At 47.3% G+C, this 21,404-nt stretch overlaps 1 protein-coding gene across 1 annotated transcript in view; it reads left to right on the top strand.

Annotated features, from left to right (window-relative positions):
- The window catches only part of NOTCH1 (notch receptor 1), a 101,380-nt gene extending 84,497 nt beyond the window's left edge, over positions 1–16,883 (top strand). Inside the window, exons 25-34 of the mRNA XM_058159016.1 lie at positions 1,117–1,685; positions 2,259–2,684; positions 4,177–4,325; positions 5,731–5,947; positions 7,422–7,512; positions 9,302–9,461; positions 10,434–10,729; positions 10,859–11,006; positions 11,104–11,201; positions 12,294–16,883. Coding sequence (XP_058014999.1) covers positions 1,117–1,685; positions 2,259–2,684; positions 4,177–4,325; positions 5,731–5,947; positions 7,422–7,512; positions 9,302–9,461; positions 10,434–10,729; positions 10,859–11,006; positions 11,104–11,201; positions 12,294–13,700 — 3,561 coding nt within the window. The 3' untranslated portion in view covers positions 13,701–16,883. The remainder of the gene's footprint in view (positions 1–1,116; positions 1,686–2,258; positions 2,685–4,176; positions 4,326–5,730; positions 5,948–7,421; positions 7,513–9,301; positions 9,462–10,433; positions 10,730–10,858; positions 11,007–11,103; positions 11,202–12,293) is intronic.
- Positions 16,884–21,404: the final 4,521 nt, after the last annotated feature.

Genomic DNA, 21,404 nt, shown 5'->3' with positions numbered 1-21,404 from the left:
GGGGAAGGAGGGCTCGGGGGGGGGCAGAGGGCTCGGGGGGGGGGAGGTCTGAGAAGAGAAATGGAAGAATCTGGAACTATTGTGCCACCAGAAGAGAACAAGGCTCAGGAACAGGAAAAGGCAGAGAATCTTCTTTTGTGAGGAATGTGGAACTCCACAATTCTAGGGCTTGCGTGGCCTCCCCTTGACCAGATGTGATCACTCAGAGCCTGGATGGCCCCTGGCCTGGAATGCTAACCCCCCAGACTGGGCAGTCCTTCCTACATTTCTGAGTGATGTCTTCTTCCCTCCTGAAGGCAGCTCCCACCAATTCTTCCTTGGGAGGAACTTTACTGGTCATTAACCAGCAGAACAAAGGGAAAGAAGAAAAGTTTCAACCTTTCCTCACAACTTCAACAAAGCGGTGGCCCCTTTCCACAAAGGTGTTCAAGCCCCAAGGGAGGAAGGCCTGCTCTTCATCCAGAACAGCCGAGAGAGAGATTAGACCCCAAATTCAGTCTGAAACTCCCCCCCCCACTTTTTTTTTGCTCCCCTTCCAGGACGGCGCTGTGAAGCGGTGTTTAATGGCTGCCAAAACAGACCCTGCCGGAATGGGGGAACCTGCGCCGTGGCCAGCAACACAAAGCACGGCTACATCTGCAAGTGTCCTCCAGTACGTGGCCGGCGTTTGGTCAGAGGGCAGAAGGGGGGAGGGGGGCTCAAGGGGGATGCTGCAGCCCCCTCTTCTTCACACCTGGATTGTGATGGGATGGAGTTTTGAAGGGATGGACTCCACCTGGAGTCCTGGGTCCAGTTCTGGTTTTTCAAAGGGTGCAGAGAAGGGGAAGGAGGGCTCGGGGGGGGGCAGAGGGCTCGGGGGGGGGGGAGGTCTGAGAAGAGAAATGGAAGAATCTGGAACTATTGTGCCACCAGAAGAGAACAAGGCTCAGGAACAGGAAAAGGCAGAGAATCTTCTTTTGTGAGGAATGTGGAACTCCACAATTCTAGGGCTTGCGTGGCCTCCCCTTGACCAGATGTGATCACTCAGAGCCTGGATGGCCCCTGGCCTGGAATGCTAACCCCCCAGACTGGGCAGTCCTTCCTACATTTCTGAGTGATGTCTTCTTCCCCTCTCAGGGCTTGGATGGCATCACGTGTGAAAACGACCTGCGCAGCTGTGGGATGCTGAGATGCCTGAATGGCGGCACCTGCATTTCCACCTCCAGGCAGTCCAGGTGCATGTGCGCGCCGGGTTTCACCGGTCCTGAGTGCCAGTTCCCCTCGCACAGCCCGTGCCACTCCAGCCCCTGCTACAACGAGGGCACTTGCCAGTTCACTCCAGAGCCGCCCCACTACCGCTGCCTCTGTCCCGTCAACTTTAACGGCCTCAACTGCCACATCCTGGACTTTGAATTCCCAGGGGGGCCTGGCCAGGACATCACCCCTCCCCTGGTGGAGGAGAAGTGCGAAATTCCCGGCTGCCCCAGCCTCGCCGGCAACAAGATCTGCGACGCCAAATGCAACAACCACGCCTGCGGTTGGGATGGCGGGGACTGTTCACTTAACTTCAACGACCCCTGGAAGAATTGCACCCAAGCCCTGCAGTGCTGGAACTACTTCAACGATGGCAAATGCGACGTCCAGTGCAATAACAGTGGCTGCCTCTATGACGGCTTTGATTGCCAGAAGGTCGAGCTGCAGTGCAAGTAAGTCACCAGGCCCGGCTGGCCCAGGCGTGGTGTCCCTCTCCTCTGCTCCGCTGGGGTTAGCAGTTAGCTGGGCTTAGAATTTAGAATAACAGAGTTGGAAGGGACCTTGGAGGTCTTCTAGTCCAACCCCTGCTCAGGCAGAAAACCCTACACCACCTCAGACAAATGGTTATCCAATCTCTTCTTAAAAACTTCCATGTTGGAGCAGTCACAAAGTGAGGAAAGATCGGGGAAAAAGATAAAAAGGAAGCATTGACTTCCGACTCTCTGTTACAATGAAATAAGGCATTAACATCAAATCACAACTTTTTGCTTTTTGGTATGACCCACCGCTGTTTTTAAATCTTTTGGTGTCTTTTCACCCAAAAGTTTCAAGCTTTTTCATTGAGCTGCCCGGCCTCCCCTTGCGTTCGGTATGAATTTTGAAACGGGGCCCTCCTTCTTGGCCCCAGTGATGAGGCAGGGTGGGCTACTTGGGAGCGACAGCAGTTGGCCTAGGTGTGTCCAGGTGACCCGTAAGCCTTGAAAGGGTCCCATGGGCCTCACCCGTTTCTCCCTCCATCTTGGCAGCCCTCTCTACGATCAGTACTGCAAGGACCACTTTTCCGACGGCAACTGTGACAAGGGCTGCAACAATGCCGAGTGCGAATGGGACGGCCTCGACTGTGCCAACCACGTACCCGAGAGACTCGCTGACGGGACCCTTGTAGTGGTGGTGCTGATCAGCCCCGATATCCTGAGGAACAACTCTCTTAACTTCCTGCGGGAGCTCAGCCGGGTCCTGCACACCAATGTGGTTTTCAAGAAGGACCCCAAGGGCGAGTCCATGATCTTCCCTTATTTTGGGAATCCGGAAGAACTGAAAAAGCACCGCATCAGGAGGTCGGTGGGCGGCTGGCCGGACATCTCTGAAGTGGTGCTGAGCGTGCAGGAAGCTCTCCGCTCGAGGCTCAGCCGGAGGCCAAAGAGAGAGCTGGACCAGGTGGAAATCTACGGGTAAGCAAGAGTGAACTGAGGCGACTACAGGCTGTGTGTGTGTGTGTAGTTTAGAGGTCATTCAGACCCAGGCATAAAGTGGTGAGGGACTTTGCGTTGTGTGGCCCTGCCCATTGGGAAGAACAAACCTAGCTGGGCCTGATCAGTTGGGGTGAATAGAAATTGGGAGCAGGGAGAAGAATATCTGAGAATATCCAAGGAAAATTCTGTAGAGATTCTCAGTCCTCCAGGTGCTTTTTTCAAGAGGCAACTGGACTTTCTTGGGGTTTTTTCTTTTTAAGACATTTCACTTCTCATCCAAGAAGCTTCTTCAGCTCTGACAGGATAGAAGGATTTATATTCCTTGCAGACAGCTGGTCCTTTGCCTCTGTTTAGAGGGTGATTGAAGCACTTGGAGGTTTATCTACATTGCTACATGAATCTCTACAGATGTTTAGCTATACAATTTGGGATGGACACCTTTTGAATGGTGTGGGAGTAGGAATGGATTTCCAAAGGAAAAAATTGCAGACTGTAGGAGCCAGGAGCATCACTCAGGTGACCCTGAAGTAAACCTCCAGGTGGCCTGGATGACCCTCTAAAAGGATGCAATTGACCAGCTGTCTGCAAAGAGTATAAATCCTTCCATTTCCCATCATCCAATCAGAGCTGAAGAAGCTTCTTGGATGAGAAGCAAAACGTCTTCAAAGAAAAAAACAAGAAAGTCCAGTTGCCTCCTGAAAAAGCACCTTTGGGACATCCAAGGAGAATAGCCCAAAGGCCTCACCCGGCACAACATAGGTGATCCTCCTGAATTACGGCCTGAATTAAGCCCCAAATTTCTGTTGCTAAGTGAGATGGATATTGAGTTTTACCCCATTTTATGTCCTTTCTTGCTGCAGTTGTTAAGTGAATCACAGCAGCTGTTAAATTAGTAAGATGGTTGTTAAATGAATCTGGCTTTCCCATTGACTTTGCTTGTCAGAAAATGGCAAAAGGGGATTATGTGACCCCGGGATAGTGCAACCGTCATAAATATGAATCACGCCTGCTACCAAGTACCTGCATTTTAATCATGTAACTTTGAATGGTCGCTAAACGAACTGTCGTAAGTCTGGCAGAGCTGGGTCAGGCTGCAGTTGGATTCGTGTCAAGGAGCCCAGGCACCAGGTCCTTGCACTGAAGGGCGGAGCGGGTGCCCTTCCAACCGGAATCATCTTCATTTAACGACCCCATAATCCCTTGCGCGGTGGAGTCTGGGCAACTGAATGGAGCTAGCAGAGAGTTTTAATGGCCGGATGCCCTTCCTGTTGCCAAGGTGGAGTTTTTGTTCAGCAGATATATTGTCAGTCTGCCCAGAAAGAGAAATGTCTCTCTGCCTCTACCTAGGATCGAACTCACAGCCTCCTAATTGTGAGGCAAGAGCTCCACCTCTAGGCCACCGCACCACTCCTCCTTCCAACTGGAATGGTCCTGCTTATGTCTGTACGTTCTCCCTTCCCCAAACCTGCAGGTCCATCGTTCACCTGGAAATCGACAACCGCCAATGCATCCAGGCCTCCTCTCAGTGCTTTCAAAGTGCCAACGATGTAGCGGCATTCCTGGGCGCCTTGGCCTCAAGCGGCAACTTGGACATTCCCTACAAGATTGAAGCCGTGAAAAGTAAGCTCCCCAAACACGACAAACCCTCTGAAGTTAACTCAGCAGATTCCTTTATTAGGAGCCCCAGCAGCCCCAGCAAAAAGTTTCTCTTTCACCTCAGGCTAACAAGTCTTCCTGTTGGAAGATTTAGGAGCAGGAATAGAATAGAATAGAATAGAAGCTGCAAGGGACCTTGAAGGTCTTCTAGTCCAGCCCTGCTCAAGCAGGAGAATCTATACCACCTGGTAGCCGCTCCAATACTGGAATCCTGCTATCCTGTCACCCCTAATTCTTCTTTTCTTTAGACCAGCCAAACCCAAATCCTGCAGCCATTCTTCATATGGTTTAGTCTCCAGGCTTTGATCCTCTTAGTTGCTCTTCTCTGCACTTTTTCCAAAGTCTCAACATCTTTTTTGTGGTACGGTGACCAAAATTGGTTGCAGGATTCCAGGTGTGGCCTTATCTTCATATTGTTGTCTATTGAAATATCCATCTGGCATCGAAGCAGTGAAATTTAGGGGTTTTTCACCCGTTTCCCAATAACAAAACCTGTTTGGTTTCTAACCTTACAGTGTTCCTCAGTGCTACAGAGCAGGCCAGTGTTCCTCAGAGTTGGCATCGACATGCGGACTTCAACTCCCAGAATTCCCTAGCCGCCCATGCTGGCTGGGAACTTCTGGGAGTTGAAATCCACAGTTCTTCAAATTACCAAGGTTGAGAAATAGCGGATTAAGTTAATAATGGATTTTATAGTTTGGGGCTAATTCCACCAGATGCAGCTCAATATGCTTCTTGAGTCAAAGGCCCCAAATACACATATGTGCTCTGCATGCATAATGTAGGACATACAAGCCAATTCTAAACCGTGGCCCCAAAGCTGTAAAACACAGGCGATCAAAAATTGCCATGAATTGTTGAATGCCTTTTTTTAAAAAAAAAAAATCCCCTTCCCTTGCTGTTTGGGGGGGGGGGGCAAGAAAAATCAAGTTTTGTCTCCCCCTCCGGAATTTATTTCAAAATAATTATTGCTAGGAAAGGAGGAGGGAGGGAGGGGAAGCTACCCCAGACCTTGTAATCGATCCGTGACATGTGAAGAGCTGAAGTGTGCGCCTCCCAAATCCTCCCAAATCCTTTGGACTTAACCGCTCAATGTGGATCCAATGATTTGAAATGGGCTAATCCTTTTGCTCCTAAAGGAAGGGAAGCTTTTTTTCTCTCCCAGCAAAGCAACAGAGAGTTTGCAATGCTGATGAATCACATCGAAAGTGTTCTCCTCCTCCTCCTCCTCTTCCTCCTCCTTTGGAGCTGGATAGGGAGGGGGGGACGAGTGGTGGGGCTGCTTGGACCTCAGTTTGCCCGTCTTCTTCCGGCTGGGCTGCACCTTCCCTCGGTCTCACTGTGGTCCTCTTGGCTTTTTGCGTCCCAGGTGAAACGGCCGATTCCCCCCGGAGCAGCCAGTGGTATCCTATGTATGTGGTGGTACCTTCTCTTTTTCTGCTCTTCTGCATCGGCATCGGCGTTTTGGCAACTCGCAAGCGGCGGAGGGAACATGGGCAGCTCTGGTTCCCCGAAGGCTTCAAAGTGACCGAGTCCAGTAAGAAGAAGCGCCGGGAACCGCTGGGAGAGGATTCCGTGGGGCTGAAGTGAGTAATCCCCTTGGCAGGGATCTCCAGGCAGAGGTTGGGATCTGGAACCCGATCCTTTGACCGATCCTAGAGAGGGGTTCCCGCTCGGTCTGGTTCACACAAATAGCATTGTGTGGGGACCATGTAACTCTTGCCTTAATGGGGCATCGGGTTGAAGAGGGATGGAGTTTACTTGTTTAGGGATTTTTTTTTTAAAAAAAGCATGTGGGAGTAAGCACGGCAGCGGTGGCTCATTAACCCCAATTTAGCGTGTCGAAGGAACACAGCATGGCGGGCTTTTGAATGTTTACGGCATGCCAGCTTTGACTTCCATTTAGTAAAAGAGAACTCTGCTGGGACAGATCTTTATTTATTTATTTGGAAAATTTACATTGCCACCTATTTGCACTCAAGGCGGCTTTCAAGAACGCCATATAAAAGAAATAAAAAATAATACGTTATTTTTCAAAGCATTTTGAATTTTGGCTTCCTTTTTCAGTCCAGGGGAAATAGAGGCAAATAACTGTCCTGTGATTTTGTGAGAGGGCTGGTTTTCTCCCCCACGCAGGACAAATTGTAGGAAACACACGGAGGCAGTCTTTCTTCTTGGCCCATCTGTTGGAAGTGTGTGTGTGTGTGTCATTGATTTGTGCTATACTTTCATTTTGTCTCAGTGAGGGTCATGGGTAAATTTCAGGAGGTCTTTGAATGTGGGTGGGCACAAAAAAATCCCAGCTTTATTTTCATGGCTTCCTTTTAAGTGGACTTCAGTTTTAATTGAAGAATGGTCACAGGTGAAAAGTAATTGGTTATATTTTATGGTCTCTCGGCTCTTCGCCTTAGTTTCTCTCTCTTTTAAGTGTATGCAGAATCATATATATTATTTGATATTTTTAACACCTGAGCACTATGGACTTCCTTTCGTAAGACAGCCTCCATGTATTTTATATTATGTATTTTTAGACATTTTCCTAAAAAAAGGTCCAATGATAGCACATTTTTAAAAAAGGGAGATTTTCTTTAAAAGAGAGAAAAAAGTCTGATGCTTTTACAGGATCCCCAAAAGGGTCACTCTATTGAAGGCGATGAATGAAACCTCTTTATTGTCCAGCTCATAACTCTGGAGGGAGCATCCAATGTTTACACAAATATAGACTGATTTTTTTATAACAAATTGAGAATATACACAGGCACATCGCCCAAACCGCTCTGTTTCAAGAACATCTGACATTCTGGGTCTTCATTTTAATTCCTTGCTATTATTATTTTTTAACTGAGTTTGACTTCCGTAGAAAGTCTCCAGAATTACTGAATTTTTAGGAAGTTGAGGGGTGTCACACCCTCGGCATGGATAAAAGGTTGAAATGCTAGAATAATGGGAAGAGGTCTTTTTATTTCGTTCGTCTAGTCTTTACACCACTTCGTTTGTCGCTCAACTGTTTCCCCCCATGGATTTAATTCCTTCCCCTTTCCCCCAACCCTTGTCCTCCAGACCCTTGAAAAATGCTTCGAACGGGACCCTGATGGACGACAACCAGAACGAGTGGGGAGACGAGGAGACCCTCAACACCAAGAAATTCCGAGTAAGCTGATTGCGCAGAGATCGGATGGGAAGCCGTAAAATCCTCCAGATTTTTTTTCTAATCGCTTCTTGTTCAGTCTGGATTTCGGACATTTGGGATTTCTGTCAAAGAAGAAGAGAATTTCATAGAAGGAGCATGCAATTCACCTGTAATATATGTTGTTGTTGTTAGTTGCAAAGTCGTGTCTGACCCATCGCGACCCCATGGACAACGTTCTTCCAGGCCTTCCTGTCCTCTACCATCCTCTGGAGTCCATTTAAGCTCACGCCGACTGCTTCAGTGACTCCATCCAGCCGCCTCGTTCTCTGCCGTCCCCTTTTTCTTCTTTTGCCCTCCATCTTTCCCAGCATTAGGCTCTTCTCCAGGGAGTCCTTCCTACTCATTAGGTAGCCAAAGGATTTGAGTTTCTTCTTCAGGATCTGGCCTTCTAAAGAGCAGTCAGGGTTGATCTCCTCTAGGACTGACTTGTTTGTTCGCCTTGCAGTCCAAGGGACTCGCAGGAGTCTTCTCCAGCACCAGAGTTCAAAGGCCTCAATTCTTTGGCGCTCAGCCTTTCTTATGGTCCAACTTTCACAGCCATACATTGCAACTGGGAAAACCAGAGCCTTGACTATATGCACTTTTGTTGGCTTTTTAGTACTCTGTCTAGATTTGCCATAGCTTTCCTCCCCAGGAGCAAGCGTCTTTTAATTTCTTGGCTGCAGTCCCCATCTGCGGTGATCTGGGAGCCCAGGAAAATAAAATCTGTCACTACCTCCATTTCTTCTCCATCTATCTGCCAGGAATTTTGAGGGACAGATGCCATGATCTTAGGTTTCTTAATGTCTGTAATATATATTGCAGCTTAATGCAGTGACTAAAGCTGTCCCTGCCTTACTAAAACCCAACCAAGGACAACATTGGAGCCTGATAAATTCTTGTAATTCTTCACCGACGGCCTAAAGGAACCCCCTTCCGTGTTGTAGCTCTCTGCCCCGCTGTCTCTAGCCTAGGAGGTTGGTCAGAATGGGTTGGAAGCAATAATTCTGTGTGGGCTTTCTCAGATCGAAAAATGGAGGAGAGCTTTGCAAAGATGCCCTGAAAAACACATCTACAACAATTAGAGGGAGGAAGGAAACTCAAAAACTTCACCGAGAGGGAAAAAAATCAAATGAAATTCCCAAGCTCACCCAGGAATAAAGTTAGGGCCACAAACCTGTATGGGTTTATTTGCCTGATAGGAAAATGCCGAGAAATAGCAGGACAGTTTAGTGCAGGGTGATTTTGGATCTATACAGGCCCATCACTTGGGCACATAAGTGCTTTCATATGGAGAGCTACATAATGAAAAGATACACCCTTCTGTTCTACCTTTTTTCCCTCCTTCATGGTTCTTGGGTGGAAGGAAAGGGGAGATATTTTCTAACCGTGACATTTTTAGATGCCCAGCTAAACAGTTTTGCTCGCAGGAACAAAACTTGATGCTTGCAGGAGTTTCAGGAAGCTCTTTTAACATCTGCAGATGCCACAGCTTTATGGGTCGATTTCAAACCTCCAGAAATCACCTCTTTGACCCTATGATTCTTCTTCCTTCTCCTCTTCCTCCTCCTCTATGCCCGTCCTCCTCCATTTTCCCCTAGATGTCGGGCAACACAAAACAAACTTCTGAGTAACACGTCTGAATTTCTGGTCTCAAAAGACATGGCTCCATGTTGGCCTTCCTCTGAAACAGGCGTTTTGCAGGAAAGGTGACCAGAGGCAGCTCCGGCGGGTGGATCTTGACCAGACTTCTCCATCCCTCTCTTCCCAGGTAGAGGAACAGGTCATGCTGCCCGATGACCAGACCGACCACCGGCAATGGACGCAGCAGCACCTGGACGCGGCCGACCTACGCATTTCCTCCATGGCCCCCACCCCACCCCAGGGGGAGATCGATGCCGATTGCATGGACGTCAACGTTCGAGGGCCAGGTAGGGTGTGAACCTTTGGGTCTGTGGCATGAGAGTGAATGATGGACCTCTACAAGATCCAGCCGGGATTCTGAAAAAGATTCCCCTGTCAGGGTTTGAAGTAACACCCCCAATGAAAGTAAACTCCGAGGCTTGAGTTTCCTCAAAGTTCCACTTTATTAGAGATGTCAGGTGGTGATGACATTGTGGACAATGTGTTCATCCCCAAGATGGAGGGTTAGTTTAATCTTTGATGAAAATGGTTGTGTGTTCGGAAATCTGAGTTAAGATTTGAGTTCAGCTTGGCTTCCTATGGGAACAGCTCCAATTGTTTTGATGCCTCCCAGAATGCAGAGAGCAAAAGACACAAAGCAGCTATATCTGCCTTGTAGCTTCTTAGCCACTTTAAGTTCTACAGAATTCAAAATAACAGAGTTGGAAGGGACTTCGGAGGTCTTCTAGTCCAACCCCTTCTAGTCCAAGCAGGAGACCTTGTACCATTTCAGATAAACAGTTGTCCAATCTCTTCTTAAAAACCTCCAATGTTGGAGCACTCATAACTTCTGGCGACAAGTTGTCTCACTGATTAATTGTTAATTAATCCTCAGTTTCAGGAAATTCCTCCTGAGTTCTAGGTTGCTTCTCTCTTTGATGAGTTTCCATCCATTCCTTCTTGTCCTGCCTTCAGGGGCTTTGGAGAATAAGTTGACCTCTACCACTTCTTTGTGGCAACCCCTTAGATCAGGCGTCTCTCCAACTTTGGCAACTTTAAGCCTGGCGGACTTCAACTCTTTGCTGGCTGGGGAATTCTGGGAGTTGAAGTCCGCCAGGCTTAAAGTTGCCAAGGTTGGAGACCCCTGCCTTAGATAGTGGGACACTGCTATCATGCCACCCACGTTGTTCACAATCTGTGGACTTCAGCTCCCAAATTCCCCAGCCAGCTTATCCTTCCGGCTGTTTCGCTTGATGGCTCCCTTTTCTTTGCCTTGCCAGATGGATTCACGCCCCTGATGATCGCCTCCTGCAGCGGGGGAGGGCTGGAGACGGGCAACAGTGAGGAGGAGGAAGACACTCCGGCTGTCATTTCGGATTTCATCTACCAGGGAGCCAACCTGCACAGTCAAACGGATCGCACGGGGGAGACAGCTCTTCATTTGGCCGCGCGTTACGCCCGCTCAGATGCGGCCAAGCGGCTGCTGGAAGCCAGCGCTGATGCCAACGTCCAGGACCACATGGGCAAGACGCCCCTCCACGCAGCTGTGTCTGCAGATGCCCAGGGCGTCTTTCAGGTCAGGATGGTGCAGAGTGTCAGACTGGCATATGTCTCTGCCCTCCTTCCAACCGAAGCTGGGGCGGTTTATATCTCAGTTCTTTCCACTGTCCGCTAACCAAGGTGTTTCTTCCTTCCCCCCGGACAGATCCTGATCCGGAACAGGGCCACCGACTTGGATGCCCGAATGCATGATGGGACCACACCTCTGATTTTGGCTGCCCGCTTGGCGGTGGAAGGCATGCTGGAAGATCTCATCAGCTGCCATGCCGATGTGAATGCTGTGGATGACCTAGGTACCTGTGGACCCCCAACCTCCTCCCCTGAATGGTCTGCCGAAGGGGGCTGCGGAACGGCCTGCTTACGGTCTCCCCTCTTCCTTTTCCCCTCCAGGGAAGTCTGCCTTGCATTGGGCTGCGGCCGTGAACAATGTGGACGCTGCCCTGGCGCTGCTGAAGAACGGTGCCAATAAGGACATGCAAAACAACAAGGTCAGTGGGATGTCCTGGTTCAAGCTGGGGCTGCGAGAGACCCCCAACTTAATGGAACTGCCTTGGCTCATTTCCTCCCTCTTCTCCCAACACGTTCTCACAAAGTTTTTGTTGGGGGGGGGAGTGAAAATGGCCGAGGGTCTCACGGATGGTAGAGAGGGAGGGGCATGAGCTGGACAGAGATGGGCCAAAGGACAAACATGGCTCAAATCGAAAGCCGGAAGTGGGCACGGGGAAGCATCTCGGGAAGACACCTCTTTAAGTCACATGAGTATTGGTGGAGGGGGGGAATGTAAAGTAATTTTTGCCTTCCTTCGTTGCTTGGCCTTCCTCAGGGCGGGGGTGGGGGGCTGGCATAGTTGCAGCCTTAATTCATCAGATGAAAAACAGGATCCATCAATCAGAATAGAGCTGGAAGGGACCTTGAAGGTCATCTAATCCCACCCCCTGCTCAAACAGGAGACTCTATGCTATGTCAAACAAGTGGCTGTTCATTTTCTTCTTAAAGACCTCCAGTGATGGAACCCCTATAACATGAGAGGCAAGCTGTTCCACTGGTTAATTGTTCTCACTGTTAGGAAGTTTCTCCTTAATTCCAGGTTGCTTCTCTCTTTTTAGTTAGTTTCCATCCATTGTTTTTTGTCTTGCCTTCTGGTGCTTTGGAAAATACATTGACCCCCTCCCCTCCCCGCCCTTTCCCATTCCCATTCCCATTCCCATTCTCATTCCATTCCATACCATACCATTCCATTTTCTATTCTATTGTCTCTTCTCTCCTCTCCTCTCCTCTCCCCTTCTCTTCTCTTCCCCATTCCCATTCCCATTCCCAAATGTACACAAGCAATAGAGTCAGTCTGGGGTAGTGGTGAAGGTTCCACACTAGAAACTGGGAGTGGGTGAATTCTAGTCTTGCGGAGAGGAAGCCAGCTGGGTGACCGTGGCCCCTCGCTCCCTCAGAGCCTTAGAAAGAGGGAATGGGGGCCCCTTGGGAGAAACCTTCTCCTGAAGGAAATCGCCCACTTTGCCTCACCCAATAGGGAAGGCTGATGGATTCAGGGGAGGGGTCTGAAATCCTGCTTTCCTGTGTTTTAGGAAGAGAGCCCTTTGTTCCTGGCAGCCAAAGAAGGCAGCTATGAAACGGCCAAAGTCCTGCTGGACAGCTTCGCCAACCGGGACATCACGGATCACATGGACCGCCTGCCCCGGGACATCGCCCAGGAGCGCATGCACCATGACATCGTCCGCCTCCTGGACGAATACAACCTGGTGCGGAGCCCGCCTTTGCACAATGGGGGGCCTCTGGGGGGCCCCACTCTCTCCCCGCCACTCTGCTCGCCCAGCGGCTACCTGGGCAACCTGAAGCCAGGCCTGCAGGGCAAGAAGGCCCGGAAGCCAAGCACCAAAGGGCTGAGCTGCAACGGGAAGGAGCCGAAGGGGCTCAAGGCTCCCCGGAAGAAGTCTCAGGAGGTCAAGGGCTGCCTGCTGGATGGCTCCGGAGTCCTCTCCCCAGTTGACTCCCTGGAGTCTCCGCACGGCTACCTGTCGGACGTGGCCTCCCCGCCCTTGATGACCTCCCCCTTCCAGGCCTCCCCTTCCATGCCCCTCAACCACCTCCCCGGCATGCCGGACTCCCACCTCAGCATCAGCCAACTCAACCTGGTCAGCAAGGCGGATCTGGGCCTGGGAGCCAGTCAGATGCAGCCTTTTGAGCCAGGGCCCCCTCGCCTGTCCCACCTGCCCGTCTCCAGCGCCAGCGCCCTCCTGGGCAGAGCCTCGCTCAACTTCGCCGTCAGCGGGAGCCAGTGCGAATGGCTGAACCGCCTGCAGAACAGCCTGGTGCCCGGGCAGTACAACCCGCTGAGGAGCGGCCTCCCACAGGGCACACACCCTGCCAGCCAGGCCCTGCCGCACGGGCTGCTGACGTCCCTGCACAGCGGCCTCTCCGGCACCCCTCTGGCTCCCATGATGACCTACCAGGCGGTCCCCGGGGGCCTCCTGCCCACCCACTCCCAGCCACACTTGTTGCAACCCCAGCAACAACAGCAGCAGCAGCAGCAGCAGCAGCCGCCCCCACCACAAGGCCACGGCGGGGCCACGAACACTGCCCCCCAAGTGGGGGCGAGCTTCCTCGGGAACGAGCTGAGCCAGGCGGAGCTGCAGCAGCCAATGAATAGCGGCGCCCTGGCTGTCCACGCCATCCTGCCGCAGGACACCCAGGTGCTGGCGACCTCCCTGCCCCCCGGCCTGTCCCAGGCCCTGACCACCCCCCAGTTCCTGACTCCACCTTCCCAGCACAGCTACCCCTCCCCCATGGACCACACGCCCAGCCATCAGCTCCAGGGGCCCGACCACCCCTTCCTCACGCCCTCGCCGGAGTCACCGGACCAGTGGTCAAGCTCCTCCCCCCATTCCAACGTCTCGGATTGGTCGGAAGGGATCTCAAGCCCACCCACCAGCGTGCAGCCCCAGGTGGGGCGCATCCCAGAAGTTTTCAAGTAAGGGGGGGGGCACCTGAGCTGCCCTGCGAGACGGACAGACCCCCTTGGCTGAACTGGAGAAATCCCGTTTTTCTTTTTTCTTTTTTTTAAAAAAAATATTTTTGCATACATCGTAAGTTGGAAACGTCACTGCGTTCTTCCTCTTTTTTACTATTTATTTATGTACTTTTTCTTTTATGTGAAAACACTGCCGTTTTATTTATATGTTCTGTTAAGAATTCCATGGGCTGCATTTACTATTCCAAGGAATAGAAAAAAGTCTATTAATGGGGACTTTTTTTAATTGACATTTTTTAAAAAAAACAACAAACATTTGTATCATGCTTTTTTTTTGCCTAGAGAAACGTTCTTCTGTAAAGCTATAAGAAATGATCCATAATAGTAAAATGACACGTATTTATTGATCAGGATATTTTTTCCTGTTCATTTTAAAAACAGAATAAAATAGGGGAGGGGCAATTTTGTTTTTTTAAATGTACCTATATGAGGAAAAATAATTTAAATATAAGTTGATGGTTTATTTTTAAAGAGCGCTTTAAAATGTTCCCTGGGTGTTGATGATATATAGACATATAGATGTATCGGCTTTTTACATCCCTCCCGAAGTTCCTAGCCATCATGGCAGGTGGGAATTCTGGAAAAAGAGCATCCGATACACATATGGGCAGTCCAAGGATATGGGAGAGTGAAATGAGGCAGCGTTTCCCAACCACGGCAACTTTAAGGTGTATCCACCAATTCAAGCTGAATTCCACCCACCTTAAAGCATGCTGGCTGGGCTGGAAGTCCAAGGGAGAGAAACACTCATAATATGGATCGTGAATCTTTGTATTAAAGTTTCAGTATTACATAGTTTTATCCATCTTTTTGCATGAAAGCTGAATGTTTTCCTTTATTTATTTTAAATACTGCCTATGATCAAAAACCAGGATCAGAGGTTTTAAGCTACAAGTGAATTCTGAATGCTTCTCCCCTTTTTCCCACCCCACAGATGTTGCAAATGTTAAAAAGAAAGGAAAAAACTGCCCTGGGTCACGCATAGAATAAGAAAGTTGTGCCCTGTGTTTTTTAACAAGGCGGTTGTGTTCCTAACTCAATCCTGGGCACTGTACCTACAGTAGTGGCCTACATTGTGGAAACCTTTGGGGAAAAGTGTATTTTCTAGCAACATTTAGCATGAATTACAGCCTTATAATGTCTTCCCATGGAATGAACCAAGTCTTTTAGTTCTGCAGCTGTTATCATGTGAAACCAAGATTGAATGATGGCTTCTGTTAACTGGGTTTTATTGTGGGTTCCTTCTGACTAACCAGTTTCTTTAGTCGGAAAATCCCTAGAGTGAGAAATGGGGGAGGGGTTTCCATGGGTTCAGAGTCTTTGGAGGGTCTCAGTCATCCTGGTCTGAATGGCTTTTTTTTTCAAGAGGCAGCTGGGTTTTGTTTTTACTCGAAGATGTTTCAGTTCTCATCCAAGAAGCTTCTTCAGTTCTGCTTCATTGCACAGGAACATTAGTATGAATGGATGGGTTGGCCCCGAAGCAGCTTCTTGGATGAGAAGTGAAATGTCTTTAAGGAAAAACAGAGTCCAGTTGCCTTTTGAAAAAAAGCACTTTTGGGACACGGGTTAAAAGGATTCTGCCCTTCTAGAGACAGGCACTCGCGAGAGAAAATTATCTTCACTGATCAAAGTCCAGGGCAGAAGTTCCAACTTTTCTGCCAGTCTCCTGTCCTCCAAAACGCACTTAAGCATTCATGCGCTAGGTCAGTGCCTTGATGCTGTAGGCAGTGTGTATCAAAGGCTCTCTTTACTCTGTGTTGCATCCCTCGACACAGCTGGAGGTGGCTGGAAAAAGACTTCAAATTGGGGGTGTCCAGAGGGGCAGACAGGGGGGTCCTTAGCAGGCTGGCAGCTGGAAGAAGCCACTGTTGAAACCACTGGGATGTGGCTTAACAAAACCTCACCACAACTTGACCACTGTTCGAATAGCATCAGCTTCTATCTAATTTCAGAAAGCTGGTATCCCTGCGATCGATTGCGGGAATCCTCCTAATTCACCTCTGGTTTTTTGCAATGGTTGTATTATTCTCTTTTAGAGAACGGGGGCCAGCAGGGCAAGTGGAGCAGCTGAATTTGTATACAAATATATATATATATACAGTATGCGCCTATGGCAAAGCTAATGTTCTGTAAATACTTTTTTTTTTTGCATAAAATGATATGGGTGGATTTTGTTTAAAAAATCTAAATGAAAAGAAAGCATTGCACGGGTGGGGGTTGTTGAAAATATTGCTCAAGGGAGGAATGAAACAGTTGGTGAGCTGGTGAGATTGCAAACCTGTGCTTGGGTCCTTTGGAGTAAATGCTACATGAAAGTCTTTGATTTAGTCATTAGCTGATTAACCATTCAAAATTACACTGAAAACAGGGACTCTCAGCCTCACACTTACTGAAAATCTCCGTGGCTCTGTGAGCAAAATTCAGGCACTTTGCAACCAGCATGTGTGGATGGAAGGTTGCAAGATCCTGGGGTCACGAGATTGCTCTTTGCAGCCTTCCCAGGTGGGCTTCCAACAAGCGTCAATGGGGGAAGAGGGATTTGCTTAATGATGGTGGCAAAAAAAGGCAGTAAAATTGGATATAACTCAGTGAGCACATCGCTTAGGAATGGAAGCTATTCCAGTCCCAATTGTAGTCGTAAGTCGAGAATTACCTTCAAAGGAACATCCTCTGAGATGCCCAGGTAGGACTGACCTCTAGCTGCATTGGCATCTTTGAGTGAGATGGTACATATTGCATGAACTGTAATCCTGGGAAAGATGTTATTCAGACTTCAGATGTTGAACACACTGGCGTCTTTTGGGGGGGAATCTGATCACCTCCCAAACTTTGTTTTTGTTTTGTTTTGTTCTGAGGACCTCTGGAGAATCTCCCCACCCTTAGGATACAGGAAAGTGTTGGCACGTCTCTACAATGAGAGATTTTTAACACCCGCCTCTTGGTGTCAAATCTTTTTATGTTTTATAAATTAGACTGTAGTTTATAAGTCAGAGATGTGGGAGATTAAAACAAACAAACCTGTAATTTAAAAAAAACCATGCAAAAGTGTAGTTTGCAAAAATGATGCCTTTTATTTTATTTTGTTACATGATTTGCAATAAACTATGTCAGTAAGCATTTAGAAGTGTTGGTTGTGGTCTTGCTTTTCTGTCAGATTAGATTATTTAATTCACTGAAGGAAATGTATGGAGTCTTTTTCCAACACTGGAGGGGCTCATGAAATCCTTAAAAGCATTCATCATTTTTCAATGACCCCATAATCCCTTGCGGGATGGAGTCAGGGCAACTGAATGGAGCTGAGTGTTTACTGGCCGGATGCCCTTCCTGTTGCCAATATGGAGTTATATTCAGCAGATATATTCTCATTGTGCCCAGAGAAATACCTGCTTCTATCTAGGATCAAACTCACAGCCTCCTAATTGTGATGCAAGAGCGCCACCTGTAGGCCACCACTCAAATTCTTTATTTAATTTAATTTATTTAATCGCATTTTTATACTGCCCTATCTCCCGGGGGACTCAGGGCGGTTTACAGCCTAATAAAAACATACATATAAAAGCATTCTTAAAATCATTCTTACGTTCTTATTTCAGTAAGATAAAAAATTATTCCTCTATGTTGATTGTGAGAGATGTACCTCAGAGCTCATTAAGGAAATACCTTTAATCAGGTTGACCAAAGTTCTACCAAGGTACTACACCCTTTATAGTTTCTGGAAAACTTAATCATGGAGGTTAGTTGGGGGAAGAAAGAAACAGGTGGGAAAATGAAACTGATCTTAAAATCATCCGGCCACATCACGCCAGCTTACCTGTAAAATGGATTGGTGACTTCAGCACTTCAGACGTGCAAACTGGAACTTAAATCTGGTCCCAATGCATCTGACTGTAATATGAGCAAATACAAATCTTCCTGGAAAAAAAATCACAAGTAAATGTAATCCTTTTTTGGAAAGGATTTTAAAACCCAGTGATTTCCATCCCAAAGGACAATTGGATCTTTGGACTCTGGGAAACGAAAGAGAAATCAATTCATACGTTTACAGTCATAAAAACCAATTTCTGGTACTTTCACAGATAGAACCATGTTGTATTTTTTTTACAAGACAAAATAGAGTGCCATAACTGCCTTCGTTAATTTTCCAGTCCAGCCTAATATTCTGAGATTTGCAAAGCTATGGGTGGTAAATGTTAAGATTTGATTTGACAGTAAATGCCAGTCAAGGCCAAATTCACTAAGGTGACCAAAGAGGGGGAGAAATTAGACCTATGAAGTGTTGCAACGTTGATTACTCGAGTCTAAAGTAAGAAACTTCAAAGCAAAAAATGAAATTAAACAGATTTTTTTTTCTAAAGCAGGGATTTCCAGTCAGGCTCACCAAAACATGAAGACTTTGGCAGATTTTCAGTTGCACTTTTAAAACAACTAGACACCGGGACAATTTTTTCCCCATATGCCATCACTCTGCTGAGCACCTAATTCTCACAGTGCCATCTAGTGTCTGTGTGTTTACCCATGTAGTATGGCTTTAGTAGTATTTCATCATCATCATCATCATCATCATCGCCATTATCTATCTGCTGAAGGATGAAGGCCTCTTCTGCATGTTTCCAATCAATACGGTCCTGAGCTTTCTTTTGCCAATTGGGCATGCCATACTTGCTGATTTAATCAATCTGTCTTGTTTTTAGATCACTTTTGTGGATGCTTTTGATCAAGTGGGATCCATTCTATGACTGCCTTGGTCCACCTGCCATTGGTTCTTCTTGCTATGTGACCAGCCCATTTCCATTTCAATTCTTTTACTCTTGATGGCATCGTATATTTTTGTTTGTTCTTATCCATGTGCAGATCTTTTTATTGTCTTGTGATGAGGAGCCTATATCTTTCTATGGCTCTTTGCGCCACTCATAGCTTTTGTATCGATTGTGAGGTTAGTGTCCATGTTTCACCGGCATATGTTACAACAGGTATTATCATTTACCCTATACTCCCCCCTCCTATTGGTAATATAATTATCACTAATCTGTTGCTTTGCATGTATGCTTAGAGCTTCTGCACCTGAGACAAATTCCTTGTGTGTCTAAACAGACTTGGACACTAAAGAATTCAATTCAATTCATCTAATTCAATCAAATTTCAATTCAATTCCAATTCCAAATCAATTCCAATTGAATTCATACTGCATCCAGTTTTGGTCACCACACTATAAAAAAGATGTTGAAACTCGAGAAAAAGTGCAGAGGAGAGCAACCAGGTTGATTAGGGGACTGGCGGCTAAAACATACAATGAATGGGTGCAGGATCTGGGCATGGCTAGTGTAGTGAAGAGAAGGACCAGGGGAGACAGGATAGCAGTCTTCCAATATTTGAGGGGCTGCCACAGAGAGGAGGGGGTCAAGTTATTCTCCAAAGCACCCAAAGGCCACACAAGGAATAATTGATGGAAATTGAACAAGGGAGTTTTGACCTAGAAATAAGGACAAATTTCCTGACAGTGAGAACCATCAACCGATGGAACAGAAGTTGACCTCGGAAGTTGTGGGAGTTTCATCCCTGGAAGCTTTCAAGAAGAGATTGGACTACCATCTGTCAGCAATGGTGTGGGGTCTCCTGCTTGGGTGGGGGGTTGGGCTAGATGACCTACAAGGTCCCTTCCAACTCTGTTAATCTGTAAAAATCAATTATTTTCTGACCATTCAAGATGTGTCAGGTCAAATCCCTCCTGTGTATATCTTATTTTGAATTAAAGTAAAAGTACAAATGATGCATCAAACTGTAGCATGGTTCACTACGGACATTATCACTGGAGGTTTTCAAGAAGAGCCTGGACTTCCCTTTGTCTGTAATGGTACAGGCAGTCCTCGACTTACAACTAAGTCCCAAATTTGTGTTGTTGAGTGATACATTTAAGTGAGTTTTGCCCCATTTTACTACTTTTCTTGCCACAGTTGTTAAGCTAGTAACACGACTGTTAGGTGAATCTGGCTTCCCCCATTGATTTTGCTCTTCAGAAGTTCACAAAAGGGGGTCACGTGACACTGGTATTCATCCCAAATTGTGTAGATAAAAGTCTGTAGAGATTCTCAGTCGTCCAGGTCATGGTTGTCCCAAAGGTTCTTTTTTCAAGAGGCAACTGGACTTTCTTGCTTCTTTTGGAAGAAAACATCCATCTGGATTCAGTTCCAAGTGGGGATAAAGACACTGGAAACATGGAGGCTGCTTGGAAAGATGGTTTAATGGTGGTCAGGTTCACATGGCTTGAGTTCCTGAACAGAAAAAGGGAAGGGAAGCTGTGCACGCCCTGGCTTTATGCTTTCTCTGAGCTTTGAATTTCCTGGGGCACAAGAAGAGTATCCTGATTGATTGTCAGACCCCCAGGGGGTGGGGGTCTTAGCTAGCCTTGCTGGCTGATGTAATCTCCCCAGGTGCCATGTGGTGAGTTTCTGTTGGTAGATGGGTCCTATTGTGTTGCAGATGATAGCCCTTTGACAAAGGCGGCGGCGGGGGTGTGTGTGTGATGAGTGAGCTTGGCTGAGGCCTTAATGGCCTATTGACAAAGGTGGGGGAGGGAGGCAGGAAGCTGCAGGGAGCTGCTTTGTCCTTAAAACATGTTTCTCCATTTCTCATCCAGAGAAATATAATATTCTGCCCTTTTTAATATTTTCTAAAATATTTCATTCTTCTAGGAGAGGGGTGGGTGCTAACTTCCTACAATGCCTACTTTTTTTTCTTTTCAAAACATGTGAGTTTTGAAACATGTTCTTGGCAAAAAATTTAAATTGATCAGATCAGGGAGTCTTGATGGGTGTTTTTAATTGTTCTGATGCAAAGGAGAAGGCATTGATAGAGGTAACAAAAAAGGATTCCTTCAGTGGCTCCCAAAAGCTTTCAACCATGAAGGTCTTGCAGCCAGGAGAAAAGTTCTGGTAAGAATTTTACAGTATCCAATTTTCTATGCCAATTAATTTCAGATATCAGGTATCACTTTCTGTGAGCTTCCAGTCAGGTTTCAAGCAAACACACATCCCAAAATTTTTCACAGCCATGGTTTTTCTTTAAATTACAGGCTCCCCATTTCCAAGGGTTGGTTACTGAACCTGCCCTAGCTCTTACTTTAGTCTATCCAAGATTTTTTTCAGGCCAAATTGAGCTTAATCAGTGTGCAATCCAGGCTTTTTCCTTCCTTCCTTTCTTTCTTTTTTTTAAAATTACACACAATGAGCCCTGGGACTTCTACTCATGAGACCACCAGTGCAACATATCTTGCTTTGCTGGGCAACTGGGCAGCATCATTTGTGAGTCACATCCAGGGCTTGAGTTTTGGATATCACTTTTTCTGCTATCTCCTCAAGTGAGGGAATTGCCTGAGGGGGATGCCCCTCCCCCATAGAATTAGCAGGGAGATCTGACTCCTTGGGCTTTTAGTGCCACAGAGCAAAATCAACCTAGGAGAAGTCTTGTGTGGAGATAAGTGAAGGGAATAGTTTCAGTCTAATTCTGAATGGTGTCTCTCTCTGTGTGTGCCTGTAGCTACTTTTACAATACAGGCAATACAAACATTGCAAACATGCTGGAAAAATTTCCCTACCATCTAAATTGTTCAGAACTTGTTGTGATAGCCACTCTCAAATACAATCCTTACATG

This window comes from Ahaetulla prasina, chromosome 16, assembly GCF_028640845.1.
Source record: "Ahaetulla prasina isolate Xishuangbanna chromosome 16, ASM2864084v1, whole genome shotgun sequence".
NCBI lineage: Eukaryota > Metazoa > Chordata > Lepidosauria > Squamata > Colubridae > Ahaetulla > Ahaetulla prasina.
Note: the sequence above shows the minus strand (reverse complement) of the source record. Positions and strands in the feature narration are given on the sequence as shown.